Raw genomic sequence first — 15,696 nt, 5'->3', positions numbered from 1 at the left:
TATTTAGTACAAAGTTTGTTTATCATTATATCAGGCACTAAACATAATTTTAATTTATTCAAATATAACTGCTATCCATCATTTTGCAAAACTAGGAAATAGAGAATACAATCATAACAAATGTAGTTTCAGTCCTAAGTCGAAGTTAAAAGTCTTTCCGGAGCTGCGGACTACCTAGTGGGTTTACCGGGGCTCCAGCTCAAAAACCAGGAGTAGAAACGGGGTAGTTTTTAGTCAGTAAGAGTCTGACACATCCTCTTGTCTCGCCCAAGGTGGGAGAAGGCATTGGATGATTTTCCCCCTCAAAAAAAGTTATGCCTCCTCCAATAATTTTCAGATCACCCAGTTGAAGTGACCTGCATATAGCTCCTTTCTGGGACCTAATCCTGACCTTGATGCTATTACTATGAAACTCAGATTCCATCCATATCAGTTACTCCCATCCATACCACTCAACCAACGAACAAACAGAGATGATATAACACAATAATAACTTTATCACATCAACAGCTCTATTATGGTTCAACATACGCATTAGACTGGTTTAGGCGTAATAATGTGAGCTTTCTAGTTATAAAAAAATATCTACATTACATACTAGTTTATGAAGTAACTTCTATGAGATTTGGTCTACTTTCCTCTGTTATATTTAGGCCTATGCTATACATAACACAAAATTCTCATAATTTGAAATTATATGTTTGAAATTGCTAATCTTCAGCAAACGTGGTGATTAATGCTCATTCTGAGAAGAGATTTTTACCTAACACCATGGTCGTGCAAATGCGGGAGAGTCATGCTTTAGCATGAATGGGGCCTGCTCGATCGGTGTGATACCACGGCCTCACAGAAAACCGTCGTGACGATAACGGAGGCCCAATTACCCTTCATAATCTTCCTAGTTCCCAATTCCCCAACAATCCTTAAATTCCTAACCCTCAAAAGGCCGGCAACGCTCTTGTATTTCTGGTGTCCATGGGCGGTGGTGGTGGTTTACCATCAGGTAGGTAATGCGTCTACTCGTATACCGGCTTATATCATAAAAAACCTAACCTAACAGTGAGAGTTTTATCAAATGATAATAACGAATACAACATAACATTATGCCCATTTTATCATCTTTTAGGAGTTTCAGCACTTGTTACTTAGAATAGAAAAGTTTATGAGATTGACATCTTACAGAACGAATGTGGTTCCCGAAATATTTACATCTCTAATGACTTAAGAGGATGATGGAAAATTCTACATAAACGCATTCTTCACTGTATCATATTACTTGGAAAAAATCGTCGGTGCTTGCCAGTTTTCAAAACTACATATTTAAGATTGAGGAGCGGCTACCCTAAATTCAAGGCCACAAAGCCATAACATATTATATTGTTTAAATTTTTTGCCTAATCTGAATATGGAAGAATTAATAACCTACATAAAATATCTTTGGTGGAATAAGTTTATATTTTCCAACTGTAAAGTCATGTTTAGCAATTACTTAAGATTTTGAACCAAATTCTAGATTAGTCTTTCATACGCTAATTTTTTAAGCCTAATTAATGCGTTTGAAAAATCTTCTAAGACTATTCTTAGTTATGTTGATCCATCATACTAAACTGGAGTAGATTTTACACGTGAATAATTAATTGTGAAACTTTAATCTAATATTCATTAAAATACATTTGACATCAAAACATATATACCCATCTAATTTTAATAATAACACTAATGCAACTAACAGAATAAATTACGACTTACTAAGTAAAGAAAATGATGAAAATCGATAAAAATATAACTTTAGTCGTTGAGGACTGCAATAAATATGAACCTTGAGTCTTGAAATTGATTTTCATAATTAAGTTTGTATGAAGCAACGGTCCCATGGAAGATGAGTTCAGACCTTCAGTACCAAGTTTCCCTTGCATAATCATAGAAAACGATGTTAACGAGATCAGTACAGAAATTAACATAATATATTTAGCATCAATGACGTAGTGTAGCGATGTCCGTTCAAGTTTTGACTATAATGTATTCATAGGCGTTGTTGGATAGAGCGACTTGTATAAATATGTGGAGCCGTCCGATGTCACAGCACAAGCAACCGACACTCGGAAGGGACAACAACTAGCTCGTTTTTTTTTCCTGGCTTCAAAGCGATTAGCTAAAAGCCATGGCATTTGTTGTAAGTTCATTGACTAAAACTTAAACACTAAAACAAACAAACATGTCAATAGCCGCCATTTTTCATATACCAAACTGACATCACTACTATTTGTTACAGGTCAAAATTCTCTTCCTGTCAGCGCTAGTGTACAGCACTAATGCCGGATATTTAACTGGCCAGCACCAAAGCCCCGACTCGTTCCTGGCATCTGCGTTAAGTGCACCTTCAGCTTCGTTCGCACCCTCATCGACCTATGGAGCACCAAGTGGAGGCAGTGGCCCTCACCACGTCTTTGAAGAATCAGTAGAGGATCACGGTCCAGTTCTCTCTGGAGCATCTCTTCCTGGAGCAGGCTCAATTGGAGGATCTGGCTTTGGTGGAAGCTCTCTCGGTGGTGGCCACGGACTCGGTTCTGGTAATGGTCCCAGTCCAGTATATGGACCACCAGGCCAAGGATCTGGACTCTCCGGTCCTGGAGTCGGTTCTCTTTCATCCGACCTCTCAGGTCCATCAGGTAACGGATACTCTGAGGGTAGCCTTCTTCTCGACTCGAATCTGCCTGGACCTGGTGACAACAGTGGTAGCGGTCTTGGCCCTGCAACTCTTGGAGCCCCGAGGGTCATTGGAACAACTGTCACCGTCGGCCGCCCAGTGGCTTCCGCTACTAGATACGAGCTGCAATCTGTTGTGCAGAATGTCGTTCGTCGTATCCCTGTGGAGGTGACCCGCCACGTCCAGCTCGCCGTGCCACAGCCTGTCCCCGTGCCCGTCCGCCAGGAGGTCAAAGTTCCCGTACCCCAGCCCTACCCAGTCCACGTTGACGTTGTGAAGCACGTCCCCTACCCTGTGTACAAGACTGAGCACGTGAGCGTTGAGAGGCCAGTGCCCGTTGAGGTCGTCAAAGAAGTCCCAGTTGAAGTCATCAAGAAGGTGCACATACCTATTGACAGGCCTTACGAAGTAATCAAGAAGGTCCACGTGCCCATTGAGAAGCACGTGGAGGTTCCCGTCCCCGTGTGGAAGCCCTACCCGCTCCACATCATCAAGCACGTCACCCACTACAAGAAGAAGAGCTGCTGCTGGTAAAGCGGTGCCTTGCTCCTCAACCAGCTGGCGCCGACCAGCAACAGTCGTGATCATACCAAATAGTCAATAGAATTGTAAATACTTTGATAGTCATTAGTTTGTACATGTAAATAGATGAATATAAAACGTATCGTTTTACAATCGATTAGTTGTTTGCTTATTTATCCTAACTTTACGAGAACAGAACTATGAGATTTTATTCCTATACATAGTATACAATGATTAAAATTATTTCATCATTTGGTTATTACTCAATATTTTCAATATTTGATGAACTTACAGACAAATTAGAAAATATCTCAGAAATATTAGAAGAAAGACACATACACTCCACATTATACAGGTAATCCTCATGTTATACATTAGCCTATATTAAAACGAGTCAAAACTTATTCCAATATAATAATTTTCTTGAAAATATTATAATGACCCGTTCTATGTATGCATACCCGTATGCTTGAATACCATTTGTAACGAACAGTCAGAGCTATATTAGAAAATTTATTTAAAGCTATGAAAAGTTCACTCGATCATCATTTATATAAACTCACCATAAAATTATGTAATTTTGTCACAAAAATCTAGTAAAGAAAAGTGAGAGTGAAATTAAATTAGATAATATTCAACGATCAATTATTTTATTATGCTAATCTGACGGCGAATGTGGAAATATCGAGTTCCGATGTAATCGCAGCCTACATACCGATTCTTATTTCCGATATTCCGATATTAACTAACAATTTATGGCCTATCAGAATTGGAATGTATGAGAGGTAAATGTAGCGTGTTGCAATGATAGAGTAGACTAGATTTAATCTTATTAATCTTCCTATGTGTGTCTTAAAAGTCAATAAGGGGTTTCGTTTATCATAGAGACGGAGAGCAGTGTTTTCAATTTAAGCTTATAAGCTGACCGAAACTCCTGCAAACATGAAGTAATGATTTAATTAAGGGTTAATCTATCTCTATTATAAAAATCAATTGCTGTTCGTTAGTCTCGCTAAAACTCGAGAAAATCTAGACCGAATTGACTGATTTTGGTCTTGAATGATTTGTAGAAGTCCAGGGAAGGTTTAAAATGTTTGAGGCGATACGAAGTTTGCCTGGTCAGCTAGTTTTAATTAAAAAAACGAAACAAAATAGTATCTTGACTGCTGAGGAAACAAACAAACCATGACATAAAGTTGTAACATTATCGTATGGCATGGTAAAACAAGTAAAGGTGATAATTAAACTATCTTATAGACAACATCAATCAAAACAAAATAAAGACTAACATGATTTGATTAACTAATAACATAAATAAGGTGATGAGAAGTGGGCGTTGATTACAACCGCGTTAATTATTTGTACATAATATTATTATGGTATTAGAACAAAAACCGGATTATAATCATGGAGTCACGTATTAACACGGACTATGTACGGTATCTGTGCTACGATTAAAAAGGGGTGTGGTGAAGATAGTTGGTTTCACACTTGCGATGTATGAGTCATATTAAAACCTGTATGGTTTATGTAACAGTTTGTTTTGTTGATTATTGGACCAATGAAATGTTATAGTCGGATGCTACTTCCGATCATACAAATATGTCTAGAGAAATCCTGCCAAGAAGTGTAACATTAACTAGTATAGCATACGATAATTTGTGTGGTGACAGCTAAGTAGAACGATAACGTCACGCCTTTAATACCCGAACGGGTAGGCAGAGGTGCACATTACGGCATGTAATACCACTGTACATTGTACAGTAATTTTTCACTATTTGTGTTAAAAGTCCCGTGTAATAGTAGGTGAACCTATTACCATACAAGAATATATTCTAGTGTGGGGCAACGTTTAAAAAATACCATGTTTGTTGTGATGACTTTTATTTTCTTTTCAATCGTAACTTAAATCTGTACGTACCTATTTATTACACTTACCAAAAACATATATCGTTTAAACAGTGAGTTCACTGTTTCACAGTGAGTAAGTTACTTGTCATCTTGCCATTAAAACTAGCGCCTCATGATAAGTACTGGCGTATACGCATGATAAGCATTTGCCACCATAAAAAAATAAGACAGTGAACGTAAAATTTAAAACATTTAATCATAACAAGTCATGTTTGATTAATAATTATGATAAAAAGATGCTAATACATATTGTCATAAGCACTTTCTTATAAATACATCCTTAATAAGAAAGTATATACCTAATTTTTATGTTACTCGAAGTAACTAAATGTGTAACGCAATAGCGATGAAACAAAACGTTACTGTCAATTTATGATCAGGCGCTTGATATGAATATATAACGAAACTTTAAATACTTACTATTTTTGAGACCTTATTATTGTTCATAATATTAACTATTTATTTATTCAGTACATGGAGGACTTACAGACTATCTATTGTTTAGTGTTTAGTTGAAATAAAATGAAAAATAAACTCATAATATGAGCGTCTCAATCGAACTTTTTAATTGTAATACCCATGCTATGCAGTCCTTATCGTATCTTCTATCGTTATATTCAACTACAAATACAATACACGCAACTTTACGCCTTTTATCCCCGAAGGGGTAGGCAGAGGCGCACATTACGACACATAATGCCGCTATACAATGTACACCCACTTTTCTCCATTCGTATTATAAGTAATACTTTGCCTGACCCGAGAATCAAACCCGAGACCCTTTGTCTGGCAGTCACACTTGCTATAAAAATGCACTTACTATAAAAAGGAATTAGTAAACCTAACATACATATGTACGAATTGACAACCTCAGATGACCTTTTTGAGAAGTCGGTTACAAATATGTAAAAAATTTGAAATCAGGAAATAAAAAAATATGGTTCCGTTTTTAATGCATGACATAATTGGTAGGTATTAGAAAACATCTAAAATCTAGATTTTTAGTACATGGTTAAAGTTCGACCTCCCATTACCTAGGATTTATAAAATAACTGGTGAAAAGTGGCGTCCTATTATTATGTCTGTGTTTCTGTGGTTTAAACCTTCGGGGATTAAAAATGACGCGCGACATTATTATCATTAGTTCAATAGTTACCGTCTATAACCCAATACGTGCCATATCAGACGCATGACGTCCACAGCTGAACATAGGAATCTGCCTAAAACACTTTGATTTGAAGCTGCGACCTACCTAGCAAGTTTACCGGGCTTCCGGCTCGAAAAGCAGGAGTATGAATGGTGTGGTTTTTAGTCAGTAATAGTCTGACACTCAATCTCGCCTCGTCTAATACACTTCCAGATTGGCCGGTTGAGTAACCTACATCCAATGACTCACAGTGACCTATTTTAGTTAGTAAGTCACCTTTGTGTTTGGACGTTAAGAATACGATTCCCGTTTCCCCAAATGCCTACTATAAGTTAATACTAAGTTATTACCAGGATCTGTTGAAAAGTATTTAAGAATCAATTGCCTTTATCCCCTACTACTCATCATGATTATGCCATCACGCTTAAGCAACCTTCAATGATAAAATGATTCGTCAAGTCATTGTCGGTCTTGCATTTATAAATAACCAAGCGGTATCTTGTCGGGCAGTTAATATTTAGGTTTTAATGCGACAGGTTGGTTCAAAAGATTAAATCACATACAATTAAAATAAATGGATGCTTTTAGTGCAAATGTAGTCAGAGAGATAGAAATTGAATTAAAATTCGGAAGGATTACATCATAGTTTTGAATAAATCACAAATTTTTGATAGTCTCCTAATTAAAAAATCGCAGTAAGATATGATTGGTCGCCTTTCGGGGGGCGCCGCAAAAGTTTATATAAAAGAGAGGAACCGAAAATTATTATGGCTCATTAGGTTAGGTAAGCTGCAGTGAGATACAGTCAGTGGTACATTGGAAAAAGAAACATAAACATTGCACAATATGGTCTTAAATATTATGTAGTTGTGTACGAAGGTAGTGTTCGAAGATAATAAATGTAATCTTAAAAGCAATTATTTTAAACTAACGTGTAATGTAATACGGAGATATAAATAGGTACGTACATAAATCTTAGTTTATTTATTTACAACAACAGTGTTGATTCGTTAAGGCAATTTGTGTCGTCATGACATACAATAAGGTTTAATTTTCATTAGCAATAACAGTAATTGCCATTATTACATCCAAATAAAGGAATCAATACTGTTGCTCATTAATACTTCTTTAATGACTACGGCTTTCACCCAATATTAACAAGATTGCGACAATATTGGGTCTGTATGAAGCGAAGTTCGATTTTACAAGCGTAATCAATACGGAAGCCTCCAACCGACACAGATATGAATCTATTGAATATTCGTATGTGTAATATAGTTATATAAAATGTTGTTCTTCTTCATTTAAGAGCAAACGACTAACTGCGCTTGAGCGGGGCAGAGGCCGGTCACCATACAGCTGTAGCCATGGGGGCACAGGTTAGTAAAGCACACATGACTTGATGATGTGGACTTATTGATAAATTATTTAACTAAGATTATTCTTTCTCATTTTCAGAAATGGTGTCTCCTAATACCGATGTTCTTGGCATCGGTGAGAGCTGGACTGAACGACAATGTTGCACAATCGTTCTATGAAACTCCACAGTCTTCATCACCAGCACCAGTCACGTCAACCCAACACCCTGCACAGAGGGGAATGAAAGAAATTGTACTATTCCTAACACCCGATCAAGTGGACGTGCTTCAAGCAGCTGGGGCTGTAGTACAACCTTACCCAGAATACGAATCTGATTTTGCTGAACTGCAAGAACGGTTCCGACAAAGCATTGAATATGAAAACCAAATGCCTCATCAAGTTTGGATGAATTCAAGCGATGACATCAAACAGAACCCAGACATATTAGAAGATTATTACAAACTTTTAAACATTCAAGAAATCAATGACGATTTGTCTCATCACCCTATGCTAGCTACAACCACGGAAACTACTACTGAGACACCTACAACAACGACTACAACACCAAAGTATAAATATACGAAAGCAAGACAACAATACAAAGACAAAGAATATTCAACTCCATATACTCCTAAAAAAGCTAATCGACAGAAACCTAATAACCAAAATAATGAAGAACAACAGTACGTTCGTTTCCTACCAACTTATGAAAGTGAAAATTTACAAATGGTTCCCTTCGACACTTTACCCCTTCCTGGATATACATTTGGAGTTCAAACAGAATTTAATATGCAAACAACTGGCATAACTCTACCAACTACTAATACTGTTGCAAGTACTCAGTTACAAATAAACCCAGAGATTAATGATCCGGCTGAAATAACAACGCATGTAGGAGTTACTACTGAGACGCAGGTAAAAACCTCCCCTCAACAACCTGAGCGGATTCAACCAATTGCAAATACTGCGGTACAAGTTGAACAACAACAAATTTTATATACGCCTGTGCATACGACCCAAAGAAATAACTATAGCAGACAAGAACTCTATAGGCCGGTCAAAATTCGTATCAAACTGGACAAGCAAACCACAGTCCCTCCTCAGACTCAGAGTTTTTTGGAAATTACACCAAAACCTACGCCTACACCTACACCTCAATCATATTTAGAATCTCAGTATGCTATTGATTTCAAGAAAACTCTTAGCTCTCTTGAGGGCCTTCGAACACCACCGGAGGTGCAACAGGAGAAGCCAAAACTTACGCCGAAACCACTACCAACTGCCCCAACTCCAGTCGTGCACCAAGATAAACTGGCAGTACTTTTGGCACCACTTTACAAACACCATTCTATAACCGAAACAATTACGCATCAAAAGCAAGAACTATTGAACGGTGAGTTTAAGATTCGCAGCAAATTACAAGAAATGAAGGATTCTCATAATTATAACCATCAGGCTTATACCGTAGCTGTGGATAACTTGAACAGAAACTTGGGCCAGCAGAATGCTTTGGCAAAGCTTGAAGCTTCTAGGGTTTCTAATTCAGGACAATCTGGAATACTGCCTTTGGAATTGGCGAGCAGTACTGAGTATCCAACGGTGATACGTATTCCTCAGCCTCAAGAAGTAAAAATTCCTGCTCCTTACGCCTCGCCTCCGGATTTCATGAAACTGTTTAAAGCCCCGAAACCCGTGGACAACAAGCGTGGTCCTCATTACCAAGGAGGTAAAAACTATCTTAAACTGGAGAGACCACAGCCAACTTACAAAGAAGTTCCTAGAACCGAGAGGTATCTGATTCCCACCAGGATCCCAGTTAATGTACAGGAACCAGTTTCTTACGTCATCCGTCACATTTGGGAACATTAGAATTAGTCGTTTCAAACACAAATGGTCTTTGAAACATAATTTATTTTACGAAGAATAGTATTTAGAATACCCAGTGCAATATTGATGCCATTGATTAAGTGATATAATGTATTTAAGATAATAATATGAAAGTTGTTATTTGTATTTATTATAGTTAAATAAAATGTGATTGGACAAGTTTAGTAAAGAATTTATTGCTGGTTTCAGTGGCTTACGCCTGAGACATGATTTCATTATTCTTGTTCGCTGTGAGTTGCACGACAAAATGTACAAGGCGCTAAGGGATAATATTTATTTACTTAGTAATGCCTATACATTTAATTTGAAAGTGAATCTGTGCCTAAATGACGTGATATTTTTTGTTTAATGTTATTATAGTATATTGTTTGAAATGAGTGTGTTTTACATTTATATTACCTAGACTAACAGGTTTATTCATGTGACGAACTTCTTTTATTTTAAAACAAATGTCATGTATTAATATTTCTTTCATAATAAGTTTAGTTATGATATTTTTTATTTATCCGAATTTTGCATATTTGCAAAATTCAATGCACATTCTAGAAGCGAGTTTTATTCTAAGAAAAATCACTAATCTGTTATTTAAACGCAGATTTTATTTACCTAAAATATTAATTAATATAGGTATATAACCATAATATTTTATAGGTAATAACTTACATAAAAATGAATTTGAATCAACCGGATACTGAGGCAAAAATTTGCAAAACAACTTTTGTAACACGGAAATCTTATATCATTTTTTCGCATTTAAATCGATCGCGACCTTTCCAAGTAGAATTGCAAAATACATTTGGAATTATGTTTGTGTATATCATCGCGTAGAAAGTGGTGCCACCTACAGCTTGAATACGAAATCGTAGAACGAGGAAGCTGAGATGTCGCGTTTTAAAATCACAAGATTTGTATTCGCTGGTGTTACATAAGTAGGAGTTGTAACATCGCCCCACATAAGTGTTTTATCGTTCGGTTTATGAGTAATTTATTCATCGTTCGTTAAGAATGAGGTTTTATGGACAAATTTTAATAAGTTTTGTGGTTTGTTATCGATTTTTCTTTGAGTGATGAAGAATGCTTTATCTATTACATAAAGTTTTGATATTAGTTCGTTCGTTATCGTTTTGAAGTTTCATATAGAAAGAAAGAAAGAGATTTATTCTCACACAAAAAAACAAGAGTACAAAATATTGTAACTATAGTACTGGCGTGATTACAAGGGGGTGGCATCCCAAGACTGTTCAAGCTATGAATTGTTTTTTGGCCGTGATTAGTTCAGCATGTGCAAGGCTGGAATTCACTAAAAAAATCGCTGTTTCTGAATTTTCTTTTCTTTTAGTTTCTGAATTTCAGCTTCAAGGAGGTGAAAAAATCGATATACTTGGGATTTGTTGAAGCCTCGAGCTCTGGCTATGGATGTGGGTTCTGGTTGTCGCAAGGTCAAATTAGGATGGCGCATGATGAAGCCTTTATAAAAATCGTGTCCAGCCGTTTCATTTTTAAAAGGATGTGGAATATGGTTTGATTCAGCATATTGAAACACAAGCTGCAAAAAATCTTCCTTGGTGAGGCTAAAAAAGAGGTTGTCCATATGAAACAAGTACTCTAAGAGGTCTTTTTCCTGTTGTGGTGTAAACACTGTGGTAAATCTGCCAAATTTTTTTTATGGCAGATCCAGTTTTTAGGTGCCTTCTCAGCGTTGTGCGAGGGATACCGTATTTTATTGACACAGATTTAACTGACTTACGCTTTTCTGTGTCTTCTTTAATGGCTCGGGCCATCGCAGCTTCGTCCCAAGAAGCCTGCGCTGTTTTTCTCTTGTAGTTATTGACCATCTAAACTAAAATAAATAAGAATTATATCTATGCAGCGATAATATGAAAGTAAGGGCAAAGCGGTCAGTTGGCCGCTTTGCCCGAGCAACCATTTTATTTAAAAAAATCTTTTCACTCACATTATTTACTATATTTCGAAGCATACCACACAAGAAAGGCAAAATAGATAAGTAACGTTAAACGTGCAATAAAAGAGTAGGCCACAGCTGTGGTATGATTTTAACAAAACGCACAAAAAAATATACTAGTGGCATTACGTCACAACAATTTTATTGTTGACACTCACAAGTAGAGCGTATGTAATTGGAATGTAATATTAAGTAAGTAAAGAGTTGTTAGAACAAAGTATTAAGTAAATAATGAATTGTAAAATTAAGGGCCTGTTTTGTAATACTTTTTTCAGCGTCGTACTTAGAGTAATTTAATGGTTACTTAACCCAGTCCTTAACTATTGTTTTCGGAACAAAATCGTTACTAAGGAATAGTTTAAGTAGTATCATTGAATGTATCTGAATACGGCAGTAAGATTCGGTTTGTGTAACTAATGGATAATTTGAATTGTGTTAAAAAATACCTGTTATATTAATGGACTTCGGCATTTTATTATACCTAGAATATTTCTTTAAGATGTTTTGAAATGTCTACAAGTTTTCAAAAAATGCATAAGTATCATTATTCCATTGAATGGAGGAATACTTTTTAAAATAACTCATTAATAAATCAATTATAACAACAGACTTCAGAACAATAGTGGAGCAATTTTATACATACCTAATACCATAACAATAGAATTTTCTGAATTTTATTACACACTGTGTTGTAAGTTATAATTACTTCTCCTGCCACAGGTCTATAGGAAGAAATTCCAAATATGTATTTCAATCATATACATATGTATATTATCTGTTGTCCTTTGATTTATATGTGTATTGTGTGTACATAAAATAATAAATAACAATAATAAAACTATAAATATAACAACAATAATAAAATATCTTAAAACCGTGCCTCAATATTACTCTCACGCATATTACATCGGGTCTACCTAGATAAGTAATAGTTATCGTTTAGCATTATTTCCTTGTCTACATGGAATATATACTCGATATCGTGACTCAGAAACTACGGGACGGCAATTTCAATGAAATAGGAGCTTACTACCGTCATTTGCCTTTCACAATTTCTTCTAGTTATGTGCCTTAGCAAGACTGTATATATTGGTTGGAACTTTGTGATTAGGTCCTGTTTTATTTGGAGTTGTTTAAATTATGTTATTCTATTTGTTATGTAAATTAATTAAGTGATTCAATATGGTAGTGCTAATAAGCTTTTTCTTTCATTGTTCCCTTTGTTAAATTGATTGGTTTGGTATGCCTTGTCGGTCTGTACAAAATACTGTTTAAAGTTCTTATTAGTTAGCGAGTGTTGTAACTTAGTTAAATCACTCTTGTGTAACTACTAGGTATGATCCTTTTTGTGAATTACGAAGCTCAACCCTGCATAATCAATCGGTAACAATTACATGAACCGCCAGTAACAAGCAATTAACAGCTGTAGCTGCCGATATCAGTACATGGTCTAGTGGAGCAGAAGAATACTGCCTGTATCACGAGTTATGTGGAAACATCGCCAGTTCAAATTCAAACACCAATGTTTATATAAAACAAACATTTTATTAATATCACAATTTCTCTGGGACTCAATCAACGATCGCCTAGTCACAATAATCACTAATACGAGAATCAAGCGAGAGAACAATTACATAGAAAACAATCACACGAACAAGCAGTCGATCAACTCAGAAACACATCGCGCGGTACTTTCTAACGCCCTATCTAAACTGTTCCTAACTTCTCATAATTTAATTGCCGCGCAATGCCTAGAATCTACAACGACAAATTCAAGACCTACATACAAACTTCCTAAATACGATTTTAGAATTAATTCTAGATCAGGTACATTTTGGATTTACAAGACACATTTCAACTGCATAACGTAAGCTGAATACATATTAGTCTCAAGCTACGATCTAACCTTATGTGTACTAATATCAACAGGCAAGAGATAGACCTAAATTTACTTTAGACGGTGGAGTGAACTCCACGCGACATGCCCGTGGTAGTCTCTGGTAAATGCAGTTAATAGCTCTCGTATTTGTAGCCCTCCCCGGAGTCGGAGAGTGTGTGCGCCGCCTCCGCGAAGTAGTGTCCTTCACCGGCTTCAGGTTGGGCAAGCTCTGCGTAAGCTTTCAAGCCCTCACCGCCACCGTAGCTTTCGAATCCTGCATGGCCACCTTCAAAACCTCCATGACCACCTTCGAAGCCACCGGACAGATGCTCGAAACCTCCGTGCTCGAAGCCATGATGCTCGAGAGCGGCAGCGTGGTCGGTGTTGTGCCTGTCGTCCTCGAGGACCAGACCACCGCCATGTTTGTGCTCAGTCTCAGGGTGGATCAGCTTCAGGTTTTGCTCAGACTTGCCCTTCTCGAGCGGGTGCTTCAGCAGATGGCTGTGCTCTTTCTTCACGTACACGGGGACTGGGTGGAAGTGCTCGAATTTGATCGACTGGTGTGACTTGGCATGTTCGTGCTCAATTTGGTGATGGTGTCCCGTTTCGCCGATGAGGGCATGGTGGTCGTATTTGGCTTCTAGTTGTGGGGCCTCCTCATGGATGATGCCAGGGTAGGCGGCCACCACGGCCAAGAATCCCAGGAAAATCTGCGCATAAAATAAAAACATTTTAATTGATGTTTTATCATATTACTAACTTCACCCAAATAGATTTGAACTAATTGTGTCTCGGTAATTACATAAGCCTATACAACAACATGTCTCGCTGTAAGAATGGACGTCGGCTGTCAATTAATAAACGAAGAATCGACAATAAAACATCGAGCTGGCTGTCGCTAACCAGTTTCGCTGCGGGCACTAACTCGAGGAATAGAGCCTATCTGATTTATGTAACGTGAAAGACTTCCTATGAAACCAAACGACGTGTTACCAGGAAGAATTACTCTTATAGATGCTTCACTGAATTCGTTCACTGATCAGTGCGTTCGATCAACCAGTTAATATTCCTGGTTACTGAACTAATTCGGTACAATGGGCTATTTAACATTTCGAGCACAGTCCAATTAGCACGATCACGGTACTGTCGAGTGGCGCACTGGGTGCGTCGGGTGCGACGGCTGCACTGGGTGGACGATTTCAGCGAGAGCACTAAGTATCACAAGTACACAGTTACGCACGTGGTAGTACATGTCGGCAGTGGATTACAGTGGAACACCTTACTCCACGAGAGGGTGGTGGGTAATGCCAGCACTTGTAATTTGCATCGTATTTATACTCGTTTTCACTTAGCGGCCGGTGTGTGCGAGTGCTCGGGCTGCAGTTACGTGTGCGCCGTGTGCCGCATTGTCAGTCTATCGGCGTCTCAATTAGAACAATAGATAGAAATTTGTTGGGAGATCTATAGAAAAAGCCTTCGATAGCGACAAAATCAACATTTTACCATAATTATCACGTAACATCTCTTGTGCTCTCGTAATTGTTATGTTGTGTAGCGATGAATGTTCCACATTTGCATATTTTATGCAAGTCTTTAGCATATTGTGTATCAATAAATTTGCAAATTGATTGTTAATAGCTTTTCATAGTAATTCACATTTCTCGTAGTTTAACACACGCGAGATTGTGTTATTGCTAAAGTGAATGAAATCATAATCATAATCATAATCATAATCATTTATTTAATTCAGACCATCGTGTCCATTTAGTTAGTAACAATTTTCTTATAGACTAGTGTTAGTAATATACAGAAACATATTATAAAAGAAAAATAAAAACAAGATAAGTAAAGTAAACACAACAATCACCGCCGCGCCACCCCATGACAAATACAAATACAAATGTACATACAGTTTGTAATCTCATTTTTTACATAGGTTCCAATGTTCGCACTTTACAATTTACGATTCAATTAAGATTTTATGTAAGTAACTTGTCTAATATAAGTAAGTGGCAATATAATTAGTGGTATCGTATATAAATTTCAATTATTCTAATTGACAATTTATAAGCCGTCGAATAAATTATTTTTTTATTTATGAACTTCTAAGTCGGTAGCTTAATACGTTCATAATGTTCATTTATTATTGTGCAAGATGATATAACTTCCTTGCATCTGTTTAGAGAATTATAACCATTTATATTTTGTTTGAAATTAAGAAGAAAGAACTTTAATGAGAAAATAATGTTCGTTAAATGTTATTTTGAGTGTAATTGATTGTGTATTATAGTTAAATAATTTGATTGTTTAACATCTAGCTT

The 15,696-nt window shown here is 36.8% G+C and overlaps 3 protein-coding genes and 1 long non-coding RNA gene across 4 annotated transcripts; 2 read left to right on the top strand and 2 right to left on the bottom strand.

Moving 5' to 3' along the window:
- Positions 1-2,007: 2,007 nt before the first annotated feature.
- Positions 2,008-3,386, top strand: LOC126910742 (MAGE-like protein 2). Its single transcript, XM_050694145.1, has 2 exons — positions 2,008-2,173; positions 2,273-3,386. The coding sequence occupies exons 1-2, from the start codon at positions 2,162-2,164 to the stop codon at positions 3,239-3,241; spliced, it is 981 nt and encodes a 326-aa protein (XP_050550102.1). The 5' UTR covers positions 2,008-2,161; the 3' UTR covers positions 3,242-3,386.
- A 3,666-nt stretch (positions 3,387-7,052) lies between these two features.
- Positions 7,053-9,907, top strand: LOC118267364 (uncharacterized). Its single transcript, XM_035581279.2, has 3 exons — positions 7,053-7,247; positions 7,597-7,666; positions 7,746-9,907. The coding sequence occupies exons 2-3, from the start codon at positions 7,655-7,657 to the stop codon at positions 9,513-9,515; spliced, it is 1,782 nt and encodes a 593-aa protein (XP_035437172.2). The 5' UTR covers positions 7,053-7,247; positions 7,597-7,654; the 3' UTR covers positions 9,516-9,907.
- A 938-nt stretch (positions 9,908-10,845) lies between these two features.
- On the bottom strand, positions 10,846-11,448 carry LOC126910736 (uncharacterized). The gene is made up of 2 exons (XR_007705344.1): positions 11,281-11,448; positions 10,846-11,104 (listed from the first exon to the last, which is right to left on the bottom strand). It is a non-coding gene; the product is annotated as an uncharacterized LOC126910736 (long non-coding RNA).
- Positions 11,449-13,021: 1,573 nt separating this feature from the next.
- On the bottom strand, positions 13,022-14,781 carry LOC118267549 (uncharacterized). Its single transcript, XM_035581609.2, has 2 exons — positions 14,616-14,781; positions 13,022-14,085 (listed from the first exon to the last, which is right to left on the bottom strand). Exons 1-2 carry the CDS (start codon positions 14,625-14,627, stop codon positions 13,507-13,509), a joined length of 591 nt encoding a protein of 196 aa, XP_035437502.2. The 5' UTR covers positions 14,628-14,781; the 3' UTR covers positions 13,022-13,506.
- Between the last annotated feature and the right edge of the window lie 915 nt (positions 14,782-15,696).

The sequence above is a fragment of the Spodoptera frugiperda genome, chromosome 6 (assembly GCF_023101765.2).
Source record: "Spodoptera frugiperda isolate SF20-4 chromosome 6, AGI-APGP_CSIRO_Sfru_2.0, whole genome shotgun sequence".
NCBI classification, from domain to species: Eukaryota; Metazoa; Arthropoda; class Insecta; order Lepidoptera; family Noctuidae; genus Spodoptera; species Spodoptera frugiperda.
Note: the sequence above shows the minus strand (reverse complement) of the source record. Positions and strands in the feature narration are given on the sequence as shown.